The sequence below is a fragment of the Grus americana genome, chromosome 28 (assembly GCF_028858705.1).
Source record: "Grus americana isolate bGruAme1 chromosome 28, bGruAme1.mat, whole genome shotgun sequence".
NCBI classification, from domain to species: Eukaryota; Metazoa; Chordata; class Aves; order Gruiformes; family Gruidae; genus Grus; species Grus americana.
Genome location: NC_072879.1, coordinates 1,554,823 through 1,581,711, shown reverse-complemented (window position 1 = coordinate 1,581,711; position 26,889 = coordinate 1,554,823). Strand labels below are relative to the sequence as shown.

The 26,889-nt window shown below is 54.3% G+C and overlaps 2 protein-coding genes across 11 annotated transcripts in view; one reads left to right on the top strand and one right to left on the bottom strand.

The window, feature by feature from the left end:
• DOT1L (DOT1 like histone lysine methyltransferase) overlaps positions 1-11,987 on the bottom strand; it is a 68,505-nt gene extending 56,518 nt beyond the window's left edge. For 2 of the 10 annotated variants that reach the window (XM_054805726.1, XM_054805730.1), the window contains exon 1: positions 11,572-11,986. In XM_054805726.1, the coding sequence (XP_054661701.1) occupies positions 11,572-11,652 (81 nt within the window). In that variant the 5' untranslated portion in view covers positions 11,653-11,986. Of the gene's footprint in view, positions 1-8,547; positions 8,617-11,571 lie in introns of those variants that run through there. The other 8 variants (XR_008574300.1, XM_054805727.1, XM_054805724.1 and 5 more) reach the window with 8 other exon arrangements.
• Positions 11,988-23,557: 11,570 nt separating this feature from the next.
• The window catches only part of AP3D1 (adaptor related protein complex 3 subunit delta 1), a 44,374-nt gene continuing 41,042 nt past the window's right edge, over positions 23,558-26,889 (top strand). Inside the window, exon 1 of the mRNA XM_054805304.1 lies at positions 23,558-23,947. Coding sequence (XP_054661279.1) covers positions 23,852-23,947 — 96 coding nt within the window. The 5' untranslated portion in view covers positions 23,558-23,851. The remainder of the gene's footprint in view (positions 23,948-26,889) is intronic.

The following is a 26,889-nucleotide window of genomic DNA, read 5'->3' as shown; positions in this document are numbered from 1 at the left end:
TCAGGTGTATTTGTACAGGACTAGTTATCTCGCAATGCAACCATTCGTACTCTAAAGTGAATCTCCAACCTAAAGCAACAGATTTAAACATTTTGTGTTTTTTCCTCAAACACAAAGAACACATTCAATTAAATTGGGCCACCATCATTGCCTGAAGCAAGGAACAACACTAGGGTGTTGCTCCAAATTCACATCATCTTATATTTAGGTCCTTCTTATGAAATTAATCTTAGCCTTGGGGATAAGCATAAGTTGGGGCTTGGGGGATGAACACTATTTTTCTAAATTTCATTTCCCCACATGCAAAGTGGGATCCTTGTGAGATCTGATCAGGCTGTGCCATGCTACACAGTAAAGGTAGCAAAAAGCCCAAATCTGCAAACCTCAGAGGAGAACAAATGGTTTGAAAATCTGGGTGACATCTTGGAGGAGGAAAAAAAAAAAAAAAAGGAAATACAGCTCATGCACCTTCGATCAGTAGCTTTCAAAGCACCACTTTAAGACCCCTTATCTTCTCTTCATAGATAGGAACATTTTTGCACATAGCTTTGCCCATGACTAAACTATCCCACCACAAAAGCAATTCTTACCTTTGCAGAGCTAGTTTGGTGTTTGACTCACTACATCACACTTCCTCCCCCAAAAACAGGCTAGGTGACCAAAGCAGCTCTTCAGAAATGTGCAAACAACCTGTGGTCAAGTATTTGCAGAGCAGGAGGAAGAGATCTCCTACAAGCTTTTCACTGTTCACTGGATGAATCCAAACAATTCAGAGAAAACTGAACCTGAAACAACCTAGTTACAAATAAATCAATGGCAACACTCATGTACTTTTTAATGATTGTCCTTAGGTACCATTCTACTTCCAACACCTCAACCATGTAACACTGGCTCCCCAAGTACTAAACATTGACACATGTTTTACCAGAAGTCAATCTGCCAAATTCTGATCTGCGAACGATCTATTTAACTTGCAAAACAAAAGAGGTCAATCTCACTAGCCTCTGGTTTCAAAGAACAGCTTGGTTGCCTGTAGTGGCAGCTCTCTCCCCAGGCAGTGGTCCATAAATCCAAACAAGAGGATGTTACAGCTGGAGACAAGATGGTTAGCAGAGATCAAAAAGATGGATTAGGAAAAGCCAATCAATCTTGCAGAAGACTAGTGGGACAAGTGCCTCTTTAATGTCCCCTAGGTTTCCTCCATCTGTGGAGGATGATAAGCATTTCTCTAGACACCAAGAAAGGCAATGTGAGCTACTGCAGCTGCAGCTTCCCCACAGGAACCAGGAAAGCATCCAGCACTCTGCATGGCACACGGATGCTCTCTCAAAACCACTGCCTTCAGCCTGTCAGAACTTTGCGTTCCTCCTCCCCCTGGGGTTTAACTCCATTTACACCCTGTCTAGAAATATTCACCAGTACAGCTTCTATGTCCAGAGCATGTCCATATTCAGTACGCCTGCAAACAGTGGTTGACAAGAGCCTAGAAAAAGCCAAAACCAAAGTACTTCCAGCTGCTACAGTGGCGAAGAGCTGGCCTGCGGGCCAGCCAAACAACAGGAAAGATCTCAAGCTCCGCAGTCCTGTCAGCTAGTGTCTTCAATCACTTCACATTTTAAGGTCTTCGCCTTGTGCTCAAATGCCAATTACACTTTGAGTAATGAAAAGGGAAAGTCTGCTCCTTGCAATATTTCATATTGCATAGCTAGACTTCATTTAATATTATCAGACTTTATCCCAAACCCAGATTGTGTCATTTAGTTTCCACAGCGACAACCAAAGCTTGTGTCTTCTTACCAAGTGAGACAAGGACCGTCTTTGAAGCGTCCAATTGCTGTTGTTCCCTTACATCAAGAAAGTATAAGGACATTCACAAGTATACGTATATATCAGTACATATAAAAAGAGATCTCCTGCAGCAAACAGCTTGTGTCCGTTCTTTTCCTCCCAAGCTCAGAGAAGCAGTGAGGGAAACAAGAGCTACCAAGACTGCATTTTTGAAACCCGTCTCCCACACAGCAAGAGAGCGGACAAGTTCGATGTAGTTTCAGGAGTTAGTAAGTTTACTGTCACACAAACTAAATGGAAAACACGGGAGGGCGTTATGGCTTCCCTAATGGCTACTTAAGGACTTTTCAAGAAAAGAGTTTGGTCCAAGATCCAGAATATACTAAAACTACCGAGTTAACAAAGGAAACAGGCATTATATAAGAAGATTCAAACCGCTCCAGGTGATCTTCATATAGCATGAGTACAGGTGATCCAGAATTTGTAGACAAGTCAATTGTGGATCTGGATGCAACAGGGACTCACACTTTCATCGCAGCTACCTAAACCACAATAAAAATGGTTTGCCTTTCAACGTAGCAATTCCAACTGTTGCTACAGACACTGCACAAATGCAAGAGGGAATGGTTCCCGTGATAGTGTGTAGGAGGGGCTGTATAAATATATTAACATGCAATCATTCCGCAGGAGTGTCTAAGGCAACATCCACATGGGACAGTTACAGCAGGATGACCTACTGCCTTGAGTCTGTGTAAATCAGACATAGCCCAGACATAAGTAAGAAGTAGTTCTATTATGCAAAAAGACAGACTAGTTAAAAAAAATCCAAAGTGTTTACATCAGAATATATAGGGGAATGCAACTATTTTGGTAAAACAGTACCTTGCACTGGTATATCCTACTGCTTTTACATGTAAGTGTTAGGCAATTATAAACTTCCCACAATACGACAGCTGGAGGGAGCACGCGGACACTGCAGCTATCCCAGCAGCTGAAGAAGCACTATGTGTTTGCTTATTCTGGGACAGAGCGGACTGCTGGGATTTCACGCGAGTCAACAAGAGAGGCGGCCCCACCATCGTTCCACAAACAGTTTAAACCAACACAGCCAACTCTTTGGGCCAGCAGTGTCTGTGCACACGCAGAGCAAAGTCAGGGAAGGCTTAAGCTAAAGCTGTATGGTGTTTTGGCTTAGTTACCTTTCAAGCAAGACCAGTTCACCACACCAGTGTACAAACACTGTTAGAAGGATGAGGGCAGCTTAGACACCACAGCAAGCGGACAGAGATAGCAAGCGTTGTTTCTACTTGCAGACACACCAGTTTCAAAAGCAGCTACCATCTTTTTCTCAGGCCCACAGTCGTCCCCCCCATCCTCGGTGGGTGCTGGGAGGAAGCTCGTAGCACAGCCCAGCTCTTCAGTCAGCATTTGCTGTCTGAACAGTCGATTCCCACCTCCTGCATGGAAAACTGGCAGGCCAACGGGAAGCATCCTGCAGGCTGCTGGTAGGACAATGCCGCCTTAAACAACCATTTTACATTCTGTAAAGATACTCAATCTTGGACAGCTCAGGAATTCTGCTCCTGCTTAACACACATAAATATTCTACATAACAGAAGTTAGCAATAAAACCTTGTACTCTTTCTGAAGCCCACTGAGCTCCTAAAGACAGATGGTTTGTGAGATACAAAAGAAAAATATGAATGGTTACAGCTTTCCCCCCTGTAAGCTTCAACTTGCACTGCAGAGCAGTGACACAAGCTACACCCAATACAGATTTTGAACATGAACTTTTAAGTGCCAACCGTTTGTAAAAGCTTCCATTTTACAGAAAGGTAAATGACCCTACAATATTACAATGTATTCTCCACACGTTGCAAATTGCTGTTTCTTCTAATGAGGAGGGAGGAAGCCAAAGTGAGATCAAGGCAGACTCCAATCCCCATCCTCAGAGGCCGCCCCACGCCAGCACCTGACCTCTCGGTACCAAAGGCTTTGTTGCCAACAGATATGCAAACAAGAGGGAATCACCTGCGACCCAATGGAAATCCAGCTGAGGAAGGAAAAAGCAGTCTTAAAAGTTCAAACTTTTTGGAATTTCAGAAGTATACACTGTCAAACACTAATAATGTTGCTGAGCTCCAAGAAGCAAACGACTAATGCCAAAACCTCAAGAAATTGCCCTTCGCACTACACAGAAAATATCAGAAAGTTTCCCAATCACAGAAACAGTATTAAAATTCATTAATTTTTACTAAAAAAAAAAACTTATTCAGAACTTTCTGTAGTATTTTGGGTTTTTTAAAGTTTCCAATGCTTCATTTCGCTGTCTTCAGTTGTCCCTTAGATTTTTTCATTTAACACTAAAAAGTTCTTTCAGTGTAGATTTTTAGGAAACTCTCATTCACTCATGAAATGAAACAAACCAAAATACTCAGAACAGGAACTTTTTCGTTATTCATAGATCTGTTCATATCTATGAAGCCATCATTTCCTGCTGTAAAATATATTTACCCTCTTCCTATGCTCTAAAAATAGTACCTACTCAGTTTGATATCTATAGCAGCAGCATGTGGCAAATATCATTGTATGTTCAGTTTTATTTCTTGTTCCTCCTCACAGTTAGTTTTGTCTTTATTAATTACTACAAAAGTAAATATATTACATTCACGGATTCCTAATCTGTACTTCTCATGCTTCTGTGGATCCTTCTGTTAGGAAGGAGAAAATAAATTAAGCAAAAATATTTTAAATATGTTTTGACACTATGATTATCAATCTGTGATAAATACTCTGTAAGGAGGGGGAAAAAAACCCAAACAACAGCCCACCTCTGGTCCTTGTCTTGATCATTAGGGTAAAAAGCTTTAATCAGATCGTCAAAGGTTAACTCAAAGCAGGAAGAAAAAAAGCAAAGCAGTATGAACGGGGAAAAAGAAAGAAGGAAGAGTACAAAAGTAGACATATGGATGTCTGGGGAGAAGGGTGATTAAATTTGCCATAAATCTTGCATACCAAGAGGTAAGATATTTTGCCTAAATTCCCAGGAGAAACACAATTCAGTCACATATCTGAGACTTGAAAGGATAATCATCTCCATATATATCAAGGCTGCCATGAAGGACAAGAGCTGGAGTTGCATGTGGTGGCATGGATTTCCCTTGGCACACTAAAAGCTTTCAATACTGTGTCCAACTGTAACTGATGGGTGAATTTTAGGTAGATAAATTTGAATTGCCTGAGCTGGAACTCTAGCCAGGACAGGAACATTAATCCTTACTCATCTGCTGATAGAAAAAAAGCAATCTTGAACAGCTACTCTATCTTTCAACGGTTACCTTTCAGGTAATTCAGTTATATGAAAAATAAAGAGTACCATGGTCTTAAGATGCAATACAAAAGAACAACTTTTACTTTTCATACAGAAATACTATGGAAAAAAGCGTACGTTAACTGAACTCATGATTTATATTGTGTCCAACAGGTCAGGGCTTTGAACAAAAGCCAGTCTAAAAACTGAACAAGTACCAATTGTCACTCATGGCAAGTTGTACTTCAAAGGGTAAAGCCCAGAAGAAAACTGCTATTCTGTAATAACCACGTGCTGCGCAATTAAACGCTGTACGGTTACAGTCTTCCTCGCCTTGTGAGGCCACCTCACCTCCCAAGAGCGTATTGCCGGGTTCCCTTTGGCATTTGCGGGAGCTGAAAAGTACAGAAAAATGATGCAACTGTGCCAACTCTGTCATTTGCTTCTGTTTATTTGCCGGGCAGCAGGGAAACCCAAGTACTTTTGAAATGACCAAGTCAGTTATTTCCCAGCTTTGCACTATTCACTCTCCCCACTCCACATCATCTTGAGAATTGGGGAGGGCAGAGGGGTGTTGAGAAATCGGAAGTCTGCTAAAGTTTTCAAACCTTTTCTTCACTAGAGAAGTTTCTATAAGTAATTAGTCATCCTCACAAACATTTCCCAACAAGCTGCATTGATAGCATCTATTAAATCAGAGAAAATCCCCTAACCTCTGCCACCACTGCCGAATTTCTGGGTGATTACTCAGGGTGTGAGGAGGTTTTGCCTGGCAAAGCCAGCTCAACAGCTTCCCCCACTCCGCCACCCCCTCCTTTGTACCGCCGGCACCACTGCCCTGGGAAGGCAGCATGAGTCAGATTACAGATCAGGGCGGAGGGGGGGCGCCAGCTATGAAAACACTGGAACATTTTTTTCCAGCCCAGATATTTTCAGCGATCCAGTTCACAGAGCCACCCCACACACAGCTTCACAGCAGCACACCAGAGGGGCTGCCTCCACGCTTAGGAACTGCAGACAGCAGTGAAGGGACAGCCTCACCCTGCCCCCCCCCCCCGGCACCCCACCTTCTCCCTCCAGCACAAACTGATCCAAGGGAAAAACCGCATGCACGTGCAAAACGTGAAACTGTTTTCCATCAGCTCGTCCTGCCAGAGTGTAACGGAGCGTGTAGCAAGGAAGGGCTGGAGCTGCGCAGGGGAAACAGCAAGAGCAAGCGGCTGGGGGAAAGGAGCCACGGGACCACCCCTCAGCATCGGGTTAGGTGCAACACCAAAGGGACCAATTTGGGACCTTCCTAAATTGATCTTACCGTACTACGCAATGGCACTCAACTTCCGTAACTGGTCCCATACCTACTTTGCTGTCTCAGAACTCAAAGCTAATCATCAGAAAAACCATTCCCGGTAAAGTTGAGTGACAGACAAAAAAAAAAAAAAAAGCATTACATTCTTAAACAAGGCTTGTTATTCATCTCTACCGTTGATCTTTCATTTCAAAGGTGACACTCCCTGCTGGGCCGTGATTTTCGTTATCACTGCCTGCCCCTGAGCACATTCCGTTGGTGACAGAATGGTATCAGCTGTATCACCCACCAGTGGAGGCGGGGGGGGGGGGGGGGGGGGGGGGAGATCCCACCCCACACACACACACTCTGCACCCTTCCACCTGCACAAAGTCCAGTATTATCAAGCTGGTATCTCATTACTCCTCAGTAACAGACACACGTACACCTCTCCAACAGCTGCAGGGTGATGCTCGCACAACACTCAATTAGCCAATGGGAATTTTTTGCCATTACAGCTGTGTGGAAAGTCAGCAGCAAAGAGGAGGAATGCAGACAAATCAATGAATTATTCAAGCCAGACTTATCATTACAGTTGCTAATTTGGAGGCTTAAGCTTCAGCAGCTCACAGCAGAGGTACCTCACCCTGGAAAGATTTGCACAATGGCACAGCCAGGACTGTCCCCTCCTGCGGCAGAGTCGAGGCCCTGAGATTTCCAGGATGGAAGATGGGAGCAAAATTGGTAAAAGATACCCAGAGCGTAACCCTACTGGGATCCACAGTGGCTTGCCCATCAGCGGCCTGGGCTGCAGGAGGAGTTCCCAGGCACTATCACAACACGACTGCCTAGTCCTTACAAGTCAAACAGGGAAGGGGGAAAACACGACACACAAAAACATGACACACACAGAGGTTTGCCATTATCTTTTGGGGGAATGCTATTCAGCAGGCGAACAACGGGAAGGCCTACCAGGCGAAAAGAGCAAGGCAAGACAGGCAGATGTCTAATTCTGAAACTTGAAAGGACTTGCACACTATTTAACATGACAGGCAGCGAGTCATTTGCAGCCATCCGGGTGAAGGATGCAGTGCCACGACAGCGTAAGCCACTCAAAGTCAACACCAGTCCCACCCTCCCCTCATCACCTGGCTGTGCCTCCCCGGCCCCCCCTTTGTCAGCATGACATGTACTTTGATCACACTGCAAACCCGTTCAGTGCAAGCCTGAAGGAGAGCAGATAAATGAACCACGGTGTCCTCTTATTGATGCACGTGCTACCAGAAAACAGGCTTTTCCACATTCATAAACTCATCGCAATGGGGTGCAGCTCAGCAAACATCGATTTGGTGACAATAATCAGCTTCAGCAGCTCTGAAGCCTCCTGTTGCTCAGTTCGGTATGCAAGCAATCCCTCACTGGTGCCAGAGATGTATCAGCAGAACCGTGCCAGATCAGATTGTTTGTTTGTTTTTTTTTTAAATCTGGATCAGTTCCACAACAAAACCCACCCCACACACCATTTTTACACACACACACAGAGCAGGCTGGGACTCCTTAAGCAGGAACTGTTGTCAAGAGGAGTTCAAAGTACAGCCTCAGATACCTCACTGATTATGAGCTTATGGTATGAAAAATCTCCATGTTCAAACCTAATAAATATTCAGATTTAGCTACAGTAAAAGTCAATGACAAGAGAATGCCAGTTGAAGGACAATTCTCTAGAATAAACCTAAACGCCTGCAAGTCTTAGAACTACAAGGGGACTTCACCCCTTGTATCCATCAGATCTAAGTAGTAAGTACCAAGTCGTGCATATCAGTACTTGAAGTACGACTACAAATGCCATCCCGTATCGGCATCAGCCTATTTAAAACCACCTAGATCCATTAACTCTGCTCACCCAGCCATCTGAGCACATAACGTACTTCCTTTATCCAGGCCTGTATCTCACCCGATATCAAAATTAAGATTTTTTAATGCAGTTCTCACCAGTCTCTGACAACTTAACACAAGGAAAAAATGGGGCAGGTATGTGGGAGTCAAGGAGTTAAATGGCATACAAAAGAATAAACTTACTTCGGCTCTGATTAAGCAGGGCACTCATAAAAACAGAGGTCAACATCAGAAAATATTTTGTGAGTCATGAGGAGAGATTACTCACCATGCACTATTCAACTTACTCATCACAGTGTGCTACGGACAGAACTGCTCACCATGTATTCATTAGGAAACCGTGGCCTTTCCTTTGAGAAAAGCAGAAGGCGGGGGAAAGAGTCATACTTTCAGTTTTGTATGTAAGCCAGTGGGAGGCTATATCTGCAACACCAATGCTCTCTCCTCCCACAGCCCTAATTAGACATGTAGGGAAATACATGTTTCACATCACCCTCCCAGGCTCTTTTAGCATCCCAACAAGCACCAGTTTGTCAGCTGAGCTATTATGCAAACTCAGCAATCTGAAGAGACCCCACTTTTCCCATTATATATGAAATAAGCAGCAGTTCTGCAATAAATAGACACATTATTAATCCGGGCACCAATTAATACGAGAGATTAGACCCTTAGCCTTCTACGCAGCAATACCAACGCAGCTAATTTAAGATGTAGTAAGAGCGTAAAAATAGCCAAGTTACTCAATGTGGGGTTACGTCACGCAGCGGTGCTCATCAGGCAGCAGGTCTACAATACCACTCAGCCTCTGATGTTGGGAAAGATGATTCCCTGCCATTCCTGGCACTCTCACCAAAAATAATTAGCAAGGACTGTGAGCTTCCCCTCCCCTTTCTCTCCAGCTCTCTTTGGAAAATATATCTCACGGCACACAACAGGAAGCAGCAAGAATGCTGCTAAATAAAACTACTTGAAGTGTATCCCCCCCCCCGCCAGGTATCCCACCTTGCTTCCTAGGAACCAAGTAGCAAAGAGAGTGGTGAAACTGAGAAATGTTCTGCTTACGTCAAACAGAGCTGAGCTCTAAAACCACAACGGTACATATACCCTGCTGCCAACTCAAGGCTGAGCCAACGAGGGAAAGAAAGTCTACAGTTCAGCAGAGTACAATGTTAGCAGGCCAAACACTGCCATGTACAGAGAGGAGGATTTATTTCTGAAGCTCCAGAGTTCATCTGCTGCTGCAAGCGGCGAGCGTGTGTGTATGCATGCGTGCCCACGCACGCAAGCGCACGCTTCTGTAATATGCGGTGTGATCTTTTCACCAAAACTGCAGGACAGAATATTGATTGGCTCCAGATGAACCATCCACTTCTGTATTACTGTGGAAAAATTTGCAACGCATAGAGGCCGGTTTAATGGCAGGATGTTCGGGTTTTGCGGTATTTCCTAACACACACAGATAGCACATGTGGATAAGCTCCCCTGCCCATTGCATTTGTGATTAACTGGGAAAGAAAAATCTATGTACTCTGCCATCTTTCAGAACCGGCTGCTCAAGTTTTCCTAAATTAACTAAATCCTTATTTCCTATGCTGCAAACAACATTAAAATACATTGTTAAAATACATTGCGGGGGGGGGAGGGTGGGAGCACCGGGGTTTGCTTTTTTTCTTTAAGCCTGTAGGAAGTTTTGTGAATATACGTAAAACCATTCCTTCCTTCCAGATTAATCCCTAAACTATGTAATCTTTAACCTATACTTTGCGCAACCCACTTGAAGACGCAAGTTAATATTTGGCGACATGAAGAAAACTGAACTGGTCATCGTTATACTTTCAGTTTCTGACAATTTAAGCAAAGCGCGCGCCCGCGAACACACACACGAATGACAGAGCTGCCCAAACAGGAAAGGCTGCATTAACCAGTGTGTGCTGGAGGCTCCAGCTCTGGGAGCAGCAGATGAAAATAGCATGCCAGCATACATGGAGGATGTTTTGGAAACCACAGATAGAGCAGCAGCACCAAAAGGCAGGCAGCAGATAGAAATATACAGTCATCTTCCCTGCCACAAGCGATATATTTCTAATCATTCATGCACAAGCGTGGTAGAATTGCCAAGCAAGCAACAATATCAGCAATATCAGCCACCCCAGCCGGTCAGTCCCAGCGTGTTCTCCCCCAAAACAGCACACACAGAAGAGCAAAGCCTGAAACGCAAGGAATAATCAGCAGTACTCAGGCCAAGTAAAATATACATAGAGATTTTTTTTCCCCTTTATAAACTGCTCTTAAAGGCGCCACGAACAGGGTGAAAAATTGTTTAAGGATTGGTACAAACCCTAGACACACACACACACAGAGAAATCCTCAAGCCTTTCACCCCTCATGAGATTTTCCCCAATTCGAACACGGACATTGTTATCAAGGTCACACATCTCTCACTCGGGGCTCCGGAGAGGCAGGAAAAAGTCAGGCAAGTTAGAAGAAAAACCGCCGCTCACGTAACTAAACAGGGACAAGTGACATTTTATTTGAAAGCATGCGGATTACGGCTGCCATCAACTGACAAACCTGACTTGAATTCTGTTCAGACTAAATAAAAGAGAAGCTACAAGGGCACTCGTTTGAGGGAAACGTAGGCAACGGCACCAACCCCACTAACACTACCCAAGGCAAAGCCCTTCTCCCCTGCCCACAATTAACGCTTCTCCTCTATCTATTTCCACTCCTTCGACTGTGGGGGGTTTTTTTGGGGGGGTCCCCCGAAGCCATCGATAATTTAGACGATATTTAGCAGCCAGAAAGCCCTCTCGATTTCACCCCGCTCGAAGCAGCTCCGGTTATTAACCAGTTACACGAGCCGAGCTCAGGAAAACACGAAAACTTTTCATTAACCAGTCCTCCTCCTCCCCGCCCTTAAGTTTAGTCAACCAATTATAAAAAGAAATTGGGGATTTGACTTCCAGGAGAGCGGCAGCACCCCGGGCTGGGGAGCCCGGCAGCCCCTCACCCTCCCGCCCGCGGCTCCGGGGGGTGCTCCCGCATGGGAAGCTCTACCGGATAAATAAGGCAAATGACTCCCGCTCCCAGGAAGGACACACATTAACAGATTGATTAACAAGTGACAGAAAGCGCTCGGCGGGGAGCCACGGCGGGCTGAGGAAGGGAAGGGACCGGGGGAGGCGGGCCGGGGGCCCGCGGGGCTGAGCGGGGCCGCGGCGGGTGGCCGGGCCCGGAGAGCGGCCGGCGCTGACAGGGCGCGGGGCAGGTGCCGGGCCGGGGCCATACTCACGTAGACGGGCAGCGGCCAGGGGTAGACGGCGGGCTCGGCTCCCACGGGCGACTTCAGCCGGAGCTCCAGCCTCTCGCCCATGTCGGCAGCCGGAGAAGGAGGCGGCGGCGGCCCCGCACCATGCTAGAGGGGCCGGCCGGGGTGGGGTGTGGCGGCCGGGCCCGGCCGGGGGCGTGTGCGAGGTGCAGCGGCGGCGGGGGGGGGGGGGGGGGGGTAAAGGGGAGGGAAGGGGGGGGGCGACGGGAGAGGCGGGGAGGGGAGGCCGGTGCCGGCGGGGGCGCCCGCTCCCCTCGCCTCCCTCTATTGTCGTTAGCGGCTCGCGGGGCTCTCCGGCGCCGCCGCCATCTTGGGCCGGCGTGAGGCGAAGCACAATGAGGCGCCGGGGCCGGGCCGGGCCGGGCCCGACCGACGCGCCAGACGCGGGGGGCGGAGGCGGGCGCGGCCTCGCGCTCCCTCCCCCTGTCCTCAGCTGCCCTCCCCGCGCGCGCCCCCTCCCCGCGCGCGCGCTCGCCACCGCCTCCGCGCGCGTCCGCGCCGCGCGCCGGCGGGGGGCGGGAGTCGGGGGCGGGGGGGAGGGGAGGGGAAGGGAGAGAGAGCGCGGGAGCGCGTGCGGGGCGGTGCGCGGGGCCGGCGCCGAGCGCGGGAGGGCGCGAGGCGGGCGGGGCCGGGCCGGCGCGTCGCACCCGGGCGGCGGCACGAGGCGGCGGCGCCACGCGCGTGCAAGGGCGCGGAGCTGGCACGCGGCGCTCGGGGGGGGGGACGGGGATGGGGACGTGCAAGGCTGGAGCACCCCGCGTGAAGGTGCGAGGCCGGCGTGCGGCGTTCAGGTGATCGTGCAAAGCTGGAACACTTGATGTGACAGCAGAACATGCTGGGGCAGTCTGCTCCCCCCAACGCCTTAAGCCGTGACCACCAGTGGGGTCGTGACGGCTGCACCCAGCTCACGCTGGACTTTGGGGGACAGACAGACGGCCACGCGGCAGCCACGGGCCGCCAGGAGCAGCGACCCCGGCGTCTTGCTGGTGTGTAAATATGACGCTAAGTCAGCGGTCCCACTCTGTCGCTAGCGGCCAGCTCGGGGCCCCGGGAGCTCTCCTGCCCGGCAGCGGGCTGCACACCAGGGTCTGCCCTTGAGCAGGGACCTCTCAGGGTTACTCCTCCAGGCTGAGGGACTCCTTGCCCCGACAGATCCTTGGGAAGTGACCGACAGCGCGCTGAACTCCGAAATCCCAGCGCAGCGACAGAAAGGATCGATTGCGCATATATAATCCTTTAGACATGACCTGTTGATCAAGTCTGGGACTGGGACTGGATCCAGCTGCACCAGACCCCTCTCTGAGAAGGGGTTTAAGAGTCAGGGGGGTCCTCTCTGAACCTCCTGACTCACGGGAGGGTCTCCCCGACAGTTTGGTCTGCCCCTGTCCTCTGCGCAGTAAATAATCCAGCGTACCTTGCCATCGCATCTTGTTACACCACCGTCGCATTCGCTATCAAACCGTGTCGCCTCGCTGTTGTACGTCGATGATGTTGCTCCCCTCTTACGAGCGAAGCACGCGACTCCAGCCGCGACGCGTGTGCGCGGGTCGCTAAAGCGATGGAACGAGCCCGCGTGCCACATGGTGCAAGGTCTGCGCGCAAGCGTGAGCTTCGCGTGGTGCCCCAAGGTCGCGGCGCAACGCGTGCGTGTTGGGGGGGTGACGCAGCCAGGGGCTTCCCGCCGCACGTGGACGAGCGTGCCAGGCTGGCGCGAGCAGCTCCGTGCGTGTTTCCGAGTAGGAGCTTTACTGGGATGGGGGATCGGGAGCCCCAGCAAAGCCAAACCGCGGCCTCGTGCCGAGGCGTCACCCTGGTGCGTGCACCAGCGCATCCTCCAACCGCGACGGGTGGACGGCGTCCATCAGCTGCAAACGCCAAGCGCAGAAAACGTCACCTGCTGCCCTGGGCGCAGAGAGGAGCGACGGGGGGTAGGGAGCTGCCGCACCAGCGGCTACCACCTTACAACGCAGTGTAACCTGGTAGCAGGACGAAGCGCGCCCCAGCACCCCCGGTGCTCTGCACCCGGTGGGCACGGAGGGAGCCAGGGAAGCGCCCTGGGTGAGGGCTGGTGTCCCCCGTCCCTGCCCCTGTCCCTGTCCCTCCCCCCGGGAAGCTGCCCAGGGGTGGCCAGGAGCTGAGTCACATTCCTGCATCTCCATAGGGTCCTGTGATGGCTGGGAGCTGAATGACATCATTTTGCATCTCTACAGGTGCCCAGCAGTAGCCAGGAGCAGAGCTGATACCATTTTGCATGTCTATAGGTGCCCAGGCTGGAGCTGAGTGATAAAATCAGGCCTTTGGGTGCTAATTTCCTGTATTTGGGGACATGCCAGTGCCCTGGGGTGCACAGGCATCTGGGTGCTCTGCCACCCTGCCCTGGGCTGTGGGTGCTGGCTCCCTCCTGCTGCTAGCAGAGCCCCCCCCCCCCCCCCCCCGGATAACCGGCCCCACGCACAGCGGGGACACGGCCCCACGGCGGCTGGGACCGAGGGGCCTCCTGCTCCCGGGGCTGCGCCGCTCGCGGGGGTGAGAAAATTCAGACGGGAGGAAACGCTGCCAGTGCTGCGTGCAGCTCCCCCAAATTAGCTACGGCTCGCAAGCCCTGCAGGGCTAGAAACGCGTGCAGGCGCAGCCGTGGCAGATGATGCGGGGATCCCACCCGCCGGTGACGCGGGGGTCACCTCACCCCACGCTTGCACCTTGGCAAAGGGGCGGTGCACCCCAACACCCACCGATGGCTCGGCCGCCCTCCCGGAGATGCCTCGCAGGCGTGCGCCTGCCCGCATTGCCCCACGGGGTCCTCTGGGGTGCACGCGAGAGAACCCCCCTGAGAGTACTCGTCCCCGAAAGGCAGGGTCCACGCCGAAGGTCGGAGCAGGACCGAGGGACCTGCCACTGCCGCGTCGTGACGGCTTGAGCCGGTCCTTGCTCTGGGGAAGGAGCGTTTCCAGCCGGGCGGCGTCGGTGCACCCGGAGCTCTTGCAGGTGAAACACCTGCACCCTCCGATCGGTTCGGAGCCCTGCAGCCGCTTGCACCTCTGTCACCCTCAAAAGCAGCCGGTTTCTACGCAGCAGGTGATTTTTACGTGGTTTTCAGCCCGTGGGACACCAGCACATGACCGGGCTGCAACACCCAGTGCATCGGGGCTCCCGGCTCGGCAGCGAGCCACCCCGAGGGAAGAGCACCCAGCGCCGCTGCAGCACCTGCACCCTCGCCACCCACCTCCACTCACATCCCACCGCCGGATGGGGCCGGGGCGCAGCTGGTTTCCATTCGAGGGCTGGAAGAGCAGCAGTGAGCCCGTCTGTGCTGGGGCCGAGCGTCCCCGCGGGCCGGGAGCATCCCCGGGAGGTGCCCACCGCCCCGTCGGGCAGCAGCGAGCCCGGGCACCGCAGCCGGGGGCAGCCTTTTCCCATCAAAGCGGTGGTGGAAGTTGTGCCGGGAGCTGCTGCCCTGCGATGCAGGCGTGGGGCCCGTTACACCCCCGCTTGGTTTCTGACTTTCTCAGCCAAGGATAGGTAAACACGGCTCGTGTCAGGATGCTTTTGCCATCTGTCTCTTCTGGCTGTTGTCCCCCAGCAGATTAATCTCATCTTCCTTTTATCCCGACAGAGAGGATGTGGGTCAGCCACAAACATGCTGGGGAGGTTGGGGGGCCGCCTGCCACGCAGTGGGGCTCGGCACCAGCCCGCGGTGCCCCTGCTTCGGGGCGATCACATCCGCTCTCCTCCCGCGCTGGGCTGCGGCGCCGGGGCCAGGCAACGCCACCGCGTTCAGCAGTCGTCTGCAAAGTCCTTCGGGATCCTGCTCCCCCCGCCTCGGCAACGTCCGATATTTGGGCTGAAAACCGGCATCGCGGCTGGGGTCCCAGCCTGCGGCCGTCGTGCTCCCGCTCCCATCGCCCTGACAGCCCGGCGTGGGAGGGCGGGGGGGATGCACCGTGCCTGAAACGCGTCCCAGAGCCACCGCGTGCCAGAGCGAGATATCTCCCGGCAAGGTGTTTTGTGCATTATTTAGCACCTGTATTTCTTGACAGGTCGCTGCCTTCAGCTGAGACAAGCAGCCGCTTGCTGGAGGCGGGTGCACGACCCTGCGACGGAGCCCTCGGGCTGGGACGTGCCCCTGCTCCTGGCCCCACAGCAGGTTGGTCCCTCACCCAGAAACGCCTCTGAGTCCGGGTCCAAACTCGGCCGCTCTTCTCTTTGTATCCCTTTTTTCCCACTTAAATGTCCGTAAGTGCAGAAAGCTACATAACTAGGAACGCTTTTCTAAAGAAAACATGAAAATCATCAAGTCAGCAGTGCTTAAACTGTTCTGACTGCCTCTTAAATAATCAATTCATATTTAATTAGCTTACCACAAAAATTCCATTAAATTTAAATAAATAGACATGGCAGGAGTTCTCCGAGGCACAGCAGGCTCCATTTAAAGAATTCTCTTTGAGTTCGTTAGGTTGGTCTTTAATCAGTTTGTAGGCAAAGTCCTTGTGTGGCCCAGGCAGGCTCCTGGGCTGCTAATAAAGAGTCATCGAAGCCATGAGGGTTTCCCGGCCGACCCGGCCCGTGCCCAGCCATCCGGCTGCCGTGCGGCGCTTCAGCGCCAGTGCCGATGTCTGCTGGCAGGTAGCGGACGGCAGGTCATTTCCGAAACGCCTGCCCTAAGCGGGAGATCCTTTTTTCACCGATTTCCCTGAGTTTTCAATCCGGGCAAAGAGAGGGAAGCGAGCAAGGGCAATGAGTTGTTTTCTGCTGGTTCGGTGAGCCGAACTGGCCCCTGAGAGGTGGGAGCCGCTCTGCACCCTTCGACAGCTCTGAAATTTTGCTTTTTTGGGGTTTTCTTTGCCTGCTCGCCCCCACGCTTGCCCGCAGCTCAGCTCTGCGTTGCAGCAGGACCCGCCGGGTGCTGCCGGGGCTCCGCAGGTCAATGATTCTTCACGGGCATCAGGCAGTGACCTGCAGCGTCGCCCGCTCCGGAGTCACAAGACCGGCTTCAAATTCAGCCGCTGTTGGATTTTGCTGGTACGGAGGTTGGCGGGGGGAGAGGTGCCCGTCTCCTCCCTTGGTTTGCTGGCCCTGCTGCATCCCCGCTGGCTGCGGCTCCCGGCTCCGTCCTGGTGCAATTCAGAGCTGAATTATTTTTTTTTTTTTGGTCACCACCGGGTAAACCAGGTTTGACTGCAGGAGGAATGGGGAAGCTCTGTGCAGCTCCCCGCAGGCGGACGCGGTTCTGGGGCGCTGAAGAAGGGAGGTTTCCGTGGCAGGAGCCAGGTACAGCATGTGGCTGGCGCCTGGCCCTGCGGAGGCTGACGGCAGCCAGCCAGCAGCGCCTCCTTCCCCACCGCTCCCGCTTCCCACCTCTGCTCCCACGCAGCAGCCTGGGCCCCGGCCGGGGTCCCCCCCGGGGGCAGGCAGCGAGCAGAACGGGAGTCCTGGCCCCTGCGGGCACGGGGGGATGCGGGGAGGGCATCGATGCACCGAGGGCATCTCGCACAAGCGATGCTCCGAGCGCACCCCGCGCAAGCCACATGCGAAGGCACCTCCTTGAGCTCATTCTCACGCTGGCGCTATTCCCCTCGGGGCTGCGGGATCGGCTCCCCGCAGCGGCAGCTGCCGCGCTCGTGGGTGCATCCAGCCTGGCGGCCGGCACGGCGCTGGCGGGGCAAGTGCTTGGCCGCGGGGCGGGAGCTGGGGTGTGCGCGGGGGCTTGAGGTGCCCGTTGGCTCCTCCAGAAACTTGCCTTTCCAGCAGTGCCTCACCTCAAGTATTGACCCGATTTAGTTGACAATAACGAGGTAGATCACAGGGCGGGTTAATGCGAGCGAGTCTGTTCCCATCAGATTAAATATTCCACCTGGAGCCCTGTGCCTTTGCCCCCGTAACGGTGGGGCAGGACGCTGGTGGTCCAGAGCCCCAGGGGATGGGATCAGCTCCCCGCTCTGATGCCAGCTCCACGCTCTGATGGCCCAGCCCTGCAAAAGCCTCCCCTCATCCTGAGTGCCCACAACTTGCTGTTTATTTCTAATTCGAGCTCCCCTGGGACGGGGTTACTAGTGCCCTTTGTGGTACGTGGTTTTTCCTTCTCTCCCCCTGAAGCCTGGAGCGCGGCCAAGCTCTGTTCACTGTTTCATGGTAGGACCAATAAAACTCGGGCTCTGCAAATGGCTCCTGTTGCACAGCTCGTTTCACGGAGCGGTTAAGCTGTTTAACCCCAGCTGGAATTGCACGTCTCGGTCCCCCGTTAGCCTTTGGACGGACCCGCGAAATAAGGCAGGAAGTTTGACGACACGAACGCAAGCCCGGCTGCTCAGAGCTTCCCTTCCCCTCCTTGCAAAACGGCCCACGTGCAATTTTCCAAGCCCCATTTTAATTTCCCTGGGTCAATCCCGCGTCGCACCGAGGAGTTCCCTTCCACATGACAGAGCAGCATCTGTCCTTTCCATCTGTCCCAGCAGCTCCCTGGGCCAAATCTCTCCAGGGATGCTTCGGCTGCAATTGCCACAACAACAAAATGATGCAACAGTTCCCTCTCGGGATACAGAAGCAGAGTTAACGCCGGGGACTGGGACGGGCGAGAGGTGCCGTGGCCGCGCTGGTGTCGGCAAAGGTCCAGGTGGGATAAAGCCCCTTTTGGTGATGAATGTCCCCAGTCTGGTCCTGGAAACTGGTCTGAGCTCAGTTTTGGAGCTTTTCTCCCTGCTGAGAGGTGGCTGCCACTGCTGGAGCCAGAACCCCAAATGGGGAACTGGGGAACAAGATGCAAAAAGCCGGGGACTGTCAGCCTGCTGCCGCACCAGGCACAGCCGATGCTGGCCGAACCGCCGGCTCTGCTCAGCCCCCTGGGCCGGACCCAAACCCCACTGAAGGTGACAGGGGTGTTTGCACTGGAACAAGCCCAAAGTGATCACATCTCCAGTGCGGCTGGGTGCACGGCGCCCTGCAGAGCTGCATTCCCCTTGCTGCACTGGCCACGCACCCCACGGGGGCTGCGGTGCCTGTCCCTGGCGTCCTCGCTGCTGGGGCTGTAGGGCACCCACTGTCTGTCCCCATGGGTGCTGCGGCTGCCTCGGCACTTTTTGGCCTGGGGGGTGCAGAGGGTTGCACGGCCAGCCAGGAGTTTCCCTGTCAGGAGCCAGTATGGGCTGGGGGTCCCCAGCACTGGGGCTGACAGGATGCGACCCTCTCCCAGCTCTCTCCTCTCCCCACAGCAAACGCCGAGTCCCCTGCATGCACCAGGGCATCACCGAGCCTGTCCCCTCCTGCTGCCCTTCCCCAGGTGCCGCCCTGGCTGCAAGCGAACCCCGTGTCCCAGCCGTGTCCCAGCCGTGTCCCCGGTCCCCATCCCCTCCGACTGCTGCAGCCCCACCAAGCTTTCCCCTTCCCACTGCCTTCGGCAGATCCACACTCCCAGGATTAAGGGCCCCGCAGCCCCGGGATCCTGCTCCCGCAGGGGATCGCTGCCAGGCTGGGCAGGGCGCCGGGAGGAGCAGGAGGAGGAGGAGGAGGGAAGCTTCCCATCAACCTCCTCCGGGCTCCGTGCATCCGCACAGGGCAGCCCAAAGGAAGGCACCTCTGAACCGGAGCCGTGCCCTGGCTCCGTGCTCGCGGGCTGCTGCTGGCTGCGTGGGCTTGCCCGTGTGCCGGTGAGTCACCGTGCAGCAGCACCCAGCCCCGGCCGGGAGCCAGGCTGCGGCGGGACGCGGGGGCAAGAGCGGTCGGTCACCCCCGGGGCTGCTGCCCCGCATGGGCGAGGGATTAACCCAGTGGGTGAGCAGTGACACGGCCAGACGTCCTGGGAAAGCCCAAACCCAGCTGGGCTGGAGTTAAAACCCCGGAGGGGTTTCCCTCACTGCGGAGGAGGACAACGTGCAGGCACAAAATGGTGGTGCTCGCCTCCACTCTGACTCTAGGACTCTCTAGCACGTGCGGCCCCCGAAATCTGGGGACCAGGCACCTCCCGGGTGCGTGCATGCGCCTGTTCACACCCACTTGCTTGGTTGTTGCTGGAAAACCCAGCTCTGCAAGAGTGCTGGCACAGCTGCTGTGGGCTGAGGCCGACCCAGCACCGCGGAGCTGGACCGGGGTTTGCTTGGGGGCTGCTGAGCTGCTGAACGCCCCGGCACAGCGTGGAGCCAGGGAAATCCATCCCGGCTCCTTCCTGCCCTGCCCTGGGAGGTTTCTGTCGGAGCTCTGCTTTGCCACAGAAAAAACAACCCCAATTTTGTCGTTTTAGGCTCTGCTGGAGCTCGAATCGCCCAGCACCGCAGCCCTGACCCGTCTTAGCGAACACCGTGCTGCCGGAGAGCTCCTGGGGCTGCAGGATCCGTGCGGGGACCCTCTGCCTTGCCCCAGCCCCTGGCACAGCCGTGACCCCACACAGGGACAGAGGCCAAACCAGGTCCCACGGGAAGGCTGGGGGTGCAGGTCCCCACAGCCGCTTCCCTCCTCGGTCGCCCTTTTTTGCCCCCAGCAAGCTCAGAGCTGGCTCAAGCAGCTGGGCAGCTTTTTGTCCCCAACGCGCCTCTTGGCTGGGCCCGGTGGAAGGCAGCCGGGTCTGGGGGCACCCAGCACCGAGCTTTGTCCGTGGGCTCTGGTGGGCTCTTCTCAGCCTCCGGCTTCCCGGGCATCGTTTGCAACCAATTTCAAGAAGGAATCAGAGGTGGCGTTTTTGAGCACGAGGCTGCGGTATTTAATCCTCGGGCTCCATCCCTGATCCAGGATGGCACCATCCCCGCCACGTCCAGCTCTGCGCCCCGATTTTAGAGGAGACCGTGGGGGGACAAAGGTGCTGGGAGGGTGGGGGGCGAGGGGGCCGTGCCGGCTGCACACGCAGCGCGGTGCCAGACTCGAGTCGCCCGCTGCGGGGCCCGGAGCAGCCGAAAGCAGCCGTGGTGCACGCAGCCGCCTCAATGGGTCCCTTGTCCCCGCAGCGCCGGCTGGCCGGGTGCCCCGCTCCGTGCCTGGCCCACGGGGACACCAGCTGCCCCCGCCCCCCGCCCCACACCCACAGCTCACCCGTCACCCAACACAGGGCACCCATCACCCACACCCTAACATGGGTGACCCAAACATGGGGCATCCATCACCCAGACATGGGGCACCCATCACCCCCACCCAAACATGAGCACCCATCACCCCCATCCAAACATGAGCACCCATCACCCCCACCCAACCGCGGGGCACCCACCGCCCAAACGCGGGTCCCTCCCTGCCCCCCGACACGGGGCACCCCACGCGTGTCGTCCCCCCCCCCGGCAGGTCCCGCCGACCCCGTCCGTCCCCCCCCGGCTCTCCCGGGCCGCCGGCGCCATCTCGCGGGGACCGAGCGCAGCGTCGGGCAGGGGCGGGCAGGGGCAGGCAGGGCGGGTCGGGAGCCACCGGCCGGGGAAGGCAGCGGAGCGGGGCCACGGGCGGGGGTCGTGCTGGAGCCACACGGGCACCCCAAGACAGGACACCCCAGCATGGGCACCCCAAAACGAGCACCCCACCACGGGCATCCTGTCATGGGCAGCTCAGCACGGGGACCGCAACATGGGGCACCCCGATACGGGCACCCCAGCACGGGCACTTTGGCGTGGACACCCCGGTATGGTCACCTGGGGACAGAGCACCCTGTCAAGGACTCCCCAACATAGGGCACCCCAATATGGGCACCTGGGCGTTGAGCACCCCAGCAAAGTCACCGGAACACAGGCACCCTGTCGTGAGCATCTCACCACGGGCACCCCGACGCGGGGCATCCATCGCCCCAGCTCAGGTGCCCGTGCCCGGGCCAGCAGCGAGGGGCAGGGATGTGCCACGGGGCAGCGGCACCGTAGGACCTGGACCTGCCACCGGCCGATCTGGGCAGCCGAATCCCCGGAGCCCTCCGAGTGCCAGGACGGGAGAACCTCGCGAAACGGCGAGAAAACTCACAGAAGTGCTGCCTTCGGGGGAAAAGCAGGATCAGGCCCTGAACTGAGCAGCCCAGGTCCAGCTCCATCAGGGATGCGATGGCCAGGCTCGTGCTTTCCCACCGACAGACACCGGGACTCGGTAGCCCGTGGCCGGAGCTCTCCCATGGCACCCTTAGGGATGCTCGCTGCCGGCGGCAGGAGGAGACGCAGCTGCAAGTGGGAAAGTTCCTTCCCTGAGAAAGCCGCCTGTGAAATTACACCAGCAAAAACAGGAGGTGGCGTTATTTATTAAAAAAAATAATCTGAACTGCAAAAGCCAAAGAGACAAGAAGCTGGGAATTTTAAGGGCTTGAACGTATGGCGACAATTAGGGTAGGAGCCACGCTCTTAATTAAGGGTGATCATAACAGAATTTCAAACCCTCCAGGGTCTGGAGGAAGCAGAGTGAAAAAGTCATTACTGATCCAGATTTTTAAGGGTGAACCAAGTCAGGTCACACCAAAAGGAGAAATCCTTGGAAACTCATCCGGAGGGATCAAGTCCTGGCTCTAAATTTGTCTGTAGGAGACTTTCCCTGCGAGGTCGGTCCCCAGCACCCTGCTCTGGGGTGCTGCGGCAGCTCTCCTGCCCAGCTCCCGCTCTGCAGCGTGCCGTTCGTTAGTGCCGGAGGTGGGGAAGTTCGTTGCAGTGTTGCACCTCCCAGCCTGGGCTTCCACGCCTGGCCCCGTCCTGCAGGTGTGACGGCGTGACGGTGCGTGGGCCTGGGCTCCGACCGAGCCGCTGAAACGCTCTGGGTTAAAATCAGGGCTTTTCGCAAGGTTTTTGGCAGAGTCCCTCGGAGAGCGGCGCTGGCACGCCGGCAGAGGCGGAGGGACGGCTGCAGGGGACGGTGGCAGCGTGGGTGGGCACGGCCGCCCCTTCTCAACCTACCGCCTCATCCTGGACGTTACCGTCCCCCGACGACTCCTGGGAACATAACTCCTACCCTTTGCCTTTTGCCCTTAAAAAGGGAAACCCGATGCGTAGGGGCAGATGTGTGCAGCTATTTGTGAATCAAAGACAAACAAACCCCTGGGCTCCGTTCTTCTGCCGGGGTCCAACAAAAACAGGCTGTAAGTCAGAATCTGAAGACGGAGAACAAAGGGGAAAAACACTTGGAGCAAACAGAAATCCTTTTCCTTCCCCCCGTCATAAAGCAGCTCAAAAGCCCAGCCAGATCTTAGCAAAGGTCACGTCTCCTTTTTTGTCTGCAAGCTCCTTTCCGTTTATTCCTCCCCTTTCCCAGATGCTGGAATCCCGCTCTGGAGACGAAGGTGGGGTGGGAAAGCGGCTCCTCGACGTTTCCTTTTCCCTCTGCTGTTCCACGGCACCACCCACCCGCAAGCGGGACACGGCACCCACCGGGCAGACACGCGCAGGGATGAGGCGGGTGTTTGGCACGTGGGTTAGGGGACGAGCTGCGGCCGTAGGGAAGCCGCCCGACCCGCCGCCCGCTCCGCGCCCTGCCCACGCGCGTGGCGCTACCCACCAGGCTCCGTGTCCGCCCGGCTGCCGCCCGTCACTGTCGCCCGTCACCCGTCACAGCTCTCCCGCACCGGCACTTGTCACCTGGGGAAATGGGTGACTGCGTTTATGAGACCGCCCGAGTCCCCACGGGTGTTAGGGACTGTGAGTGGCCACGGGGGTTCGCACCCGTGGGGTGGTGGCAGCCGGTGCCCGGGCTGCGGCAGCCTGTGGAGCTGCGTCCCCACGAGGGACACGGCCAAGATTTGGGTGTATGGGCAGCAGGGAGGCCCCGGCCCCACGCGTGTCCCCGCCGCCCCGGCCCGCGCTCCCCCCGCCACGTGGGCCCTGCGGGGGCGGGGCCAGGCGGGGGCGGGGCCTGGGGGCGGGGTTAGCGGTAGCAGTGACGCGGCTGTCGCTGGCGGGCGCGGGGCGGGTGGGGTGGGCGTGGCCTAGCGCGGAATGGGCGGGGCTGGAGAAGGGAGAGGCGGGCGGACGCGGCTGGGGCGGGCACGGGGGCGTGGTTAGGCGGGAGAGGGCGGGGCTGAGCCCTCAGCTGACCGGCCGCCATTTTGTCAGGCGCTGGGAGGCCGAGCGGAGCCCGGAGTTGGGGCTTGCGGCCGCCGGGGCCGCCCCTGCCTGCCGCCTGCCCGCCCTGTGCCGCGCCGCGCCGCGCCGGGGGCGAGCACCGTCCGCGCCCCCCGCCTCCCCGCCCGGGATGTGAGCGGCCCGGGCTTGCTGGTCTCACCCGGCTCTAGCGGTAGCAGGAGCCGCGGCGGCCCCCCCCGGCTGGGCCCGGCCCCTCAGCCCCGAGCGCAGGCCCCGCAGCCCGGCCCGGCCCCGCCGCCATGGCGCTGAAGATGGTGAAGGGCAGCATCGACCGCATGTTTGACAAGAACCTGCAGGATCTGGTGCGCGGAATCCGCAACCACAAGGAGGACGAGGTGAGCGGACCCGGCCGCCGCCGTGGAGGGGCTGCCGGCTGCCTTCGGCGGGGCCCGGCGGGGCCGCCTCCCCTTCGCGTCGGCCTGGGCTGGCTTGCCTCACCTCCCCGTGCTGGCTGTCACTCGTTTCCCAGTCAGGTCCTGCTCCTCCGGGGGGCCGGGGGAGGTGGGAGCCTGCCTCCGCCCCGCTCCCCCAGGGAGGGGAGGCTGCGCTAGGCCCAGAAGCAGCCGGGTGTCTTGGCTGCCCTGGAAAGGGGATGTTGTGTGGGGGAAGGTGAAAGCAGGAATCAAAACGAGGAAGATGGTGCTGGGGTGTAGGCCAAAAGGGAGAGACTGTGGGAGAACAAGAAGGCGTTAGGGAAGCAGTGAGTTGAAAAGGAGGATAAGGGAGAGTCACGCTTGGTTCTCGCTTTCCTGTTTCGCGTGTTATTGTGGTGTTCAGATCCCCGATATATATAATAGAGGAAATCCTGCCTACTGCACTACACTCACCTACCGTCGTCAACTATATACGTTCTTCATTGCAAAGCTGATACAGGAAAACTGAGTTCAGTCATAATTCAGCTTTCAGATTATTCACGTTGTATACCCTCTGACTAAAATGTATCTTCCTTGTTTCAAAGCTCTTCTAGGCAGAAAGCAATTGCATGCGTTGGCCTGTTATTCTCTCTTGTATTAGAGGCACGTGATCAGGAAATTAGTATAGGTGAAATAACTAGTCATCAAGAACATGTTATGTGAGACTTTCAACAGTGAAGTGTCACATGTTAATTGGGAAGTAACGGACACTAAGGACATCGTTTGTGTTCATCCTTGAGTAAGTAGTCATGGCTTCAGAGGCTTTCTTATGAGTGGTCTAACAGTTTTGCTTTGCTAGAGTATCAGTGAGTTGCTGTGGAGTTAGTGACAGGCTGAAAATACTTGTACGCTACGGTGTCTCTTCATACAAGTGCAATATCCAAATGGTGTCAGCTGTGAAAGGTATCTGGAAAAGTTGTAAACATGTAGCTAAATTAAATACTTCATTAGGAAAACTCTGATCTTCATTACTGGTGCTGTTGGACTGAAACACAAAATACAACTTCCAAAACCACTTGAATGTTTGAATGGCTTTTAAGCCTGTTGTGCACAGGACAAGGTGTTATTTGTTAGTGATGATACCTGGGAAACTTATATTTTTATTTTAGTATAATTTTTTTTTATTTTAGTATAAATTTATGGCTATTGATTTGGTGACAGAGGAAGATAGTGCTACTATGAAGTGTGCAGTTCCCTGCAAAACGTGCAAAACTACATGGTGAAGTGGAAACAGCATGTTTATGTGGACACTTAATGTATTATACTCAAAGCTGGAACAGTAATTCTGTGGAGCATTTCCCCATAGCATGCTTAGGCCCAGTTTGTATGTTATGCTGCTTTTAGTAAATACACTTTATTCTTTTGTGCATAGGACAGAAAATGTTTCAACAGCTGTCAGACCTCTGAGGATCCCCCCGATGAAGGTCCAGGCTGGTCCAGCCCTTTGTGACACCAGTCCTCTTTGAGGAGGATTGAGCGTACTATTCTCATTTCTAAAATAATTTTGTGACAAATAGCTCCTTTTCCAGGACTTCATGAAGAGCAGAAGTGCTGTTACACAGTCAGGATTAACAAGTTTCTGTGCATGATAAGCCATACCGAGTTTGTTCTTAGTCTGTGCCAAGAAATAGTTAAAATGCGTTGGCTTTGATCTCCTTTGGAGTTAGGGAAAAACACTCCTCAGACAGTTTTGTAGGGCTCTGTATATTTGAGGGAAGTTGTTACACAGGTATACACACTCTTGAGGATTCAGTGAGGTCAAAGCAAATGTGTTATGTCCTACCATAAGTACAAGGCTGATGTCAATAGTTGCAATAGTTGGACTGTAGTGTGATGGTATTTTAAATGATGCTTTAGTTTGAAATACAACTGGTGAGATTTTAAAATAGGTAGCTGTAGGGATAGTTCCCTTTTATATCCTCATGTGCACAGCAAAAATTAAAAACTGAACTTCAGTATGTGTTCAGCTGATCAGCAGACGTCGTACTGATGAAATGCTTGTCTTCTGTAGCATAGACTGTCTTCGGAAACTTTAAAGATTTTGCTTAATTACATAGAGTGGCTGCAAACAGCACAGGACTGCTCCTTTTTCTAGCTCAGCTAGCTGAAGAGGGCTGTAAACCTTCTGCTATTAGGATGCTGGGTGTTGCTTCAGTGCTTCCCAGGCAACGGTCATGGACATTTGCTAGTTTTCAGGTGATGTTACAAAATCAGAATAGTATTTTACAGGAAGTAGCTGCAAAAATTTTTTCTCCTTTTCCTACAGGGCTTCCATTGTTCATTGTATCTATTAAATGTTTCTCCAATACTGAATGTAGTTGTTCAAGCAGCATTTGTGTGTCTCAAGGTAAGTGTCTAAGCTTAAGACACACACTCTGTCCTATTCAGAAGAGCAAATTTGTTTAAAACAAACAGCAGCGTGCTTTGGTGGCAAGAATATTAGCTCTTGATCTCAGCTCAACAAGAATTGCTCTGTGAAAGAGATGCCTCTGGAAAGGAGGAACTGTGATTGTTAAATAAAGATGACACGGAAAGAAACGAAAGCATGATCATTGCTTTGACTTCTGATTCAGTTATGCTTTTTGCAGAAGGTTAATTTTGTTGTATGTGTTGGTTCTTGTCTTGTGGAATTTAATCGTATGGAAATTCCGCCATCACTTTTTCCCATTGTCTTTTTGGGCAGCCTCTCCTGCTATATAGGAGATAGTGAGATTTATCCCTTTCCAGTTCCTCCTCAGGTACCATCACAAGCGAATGTATCTGGTATTTCACTGACACACAGAGGATGCGTTTGTAGTGCAGGATGAGCCAAATGGTTGTCACCTTGGTTCAGGTGTAGGTTTCTCAAAACAGCTTTTCAACAG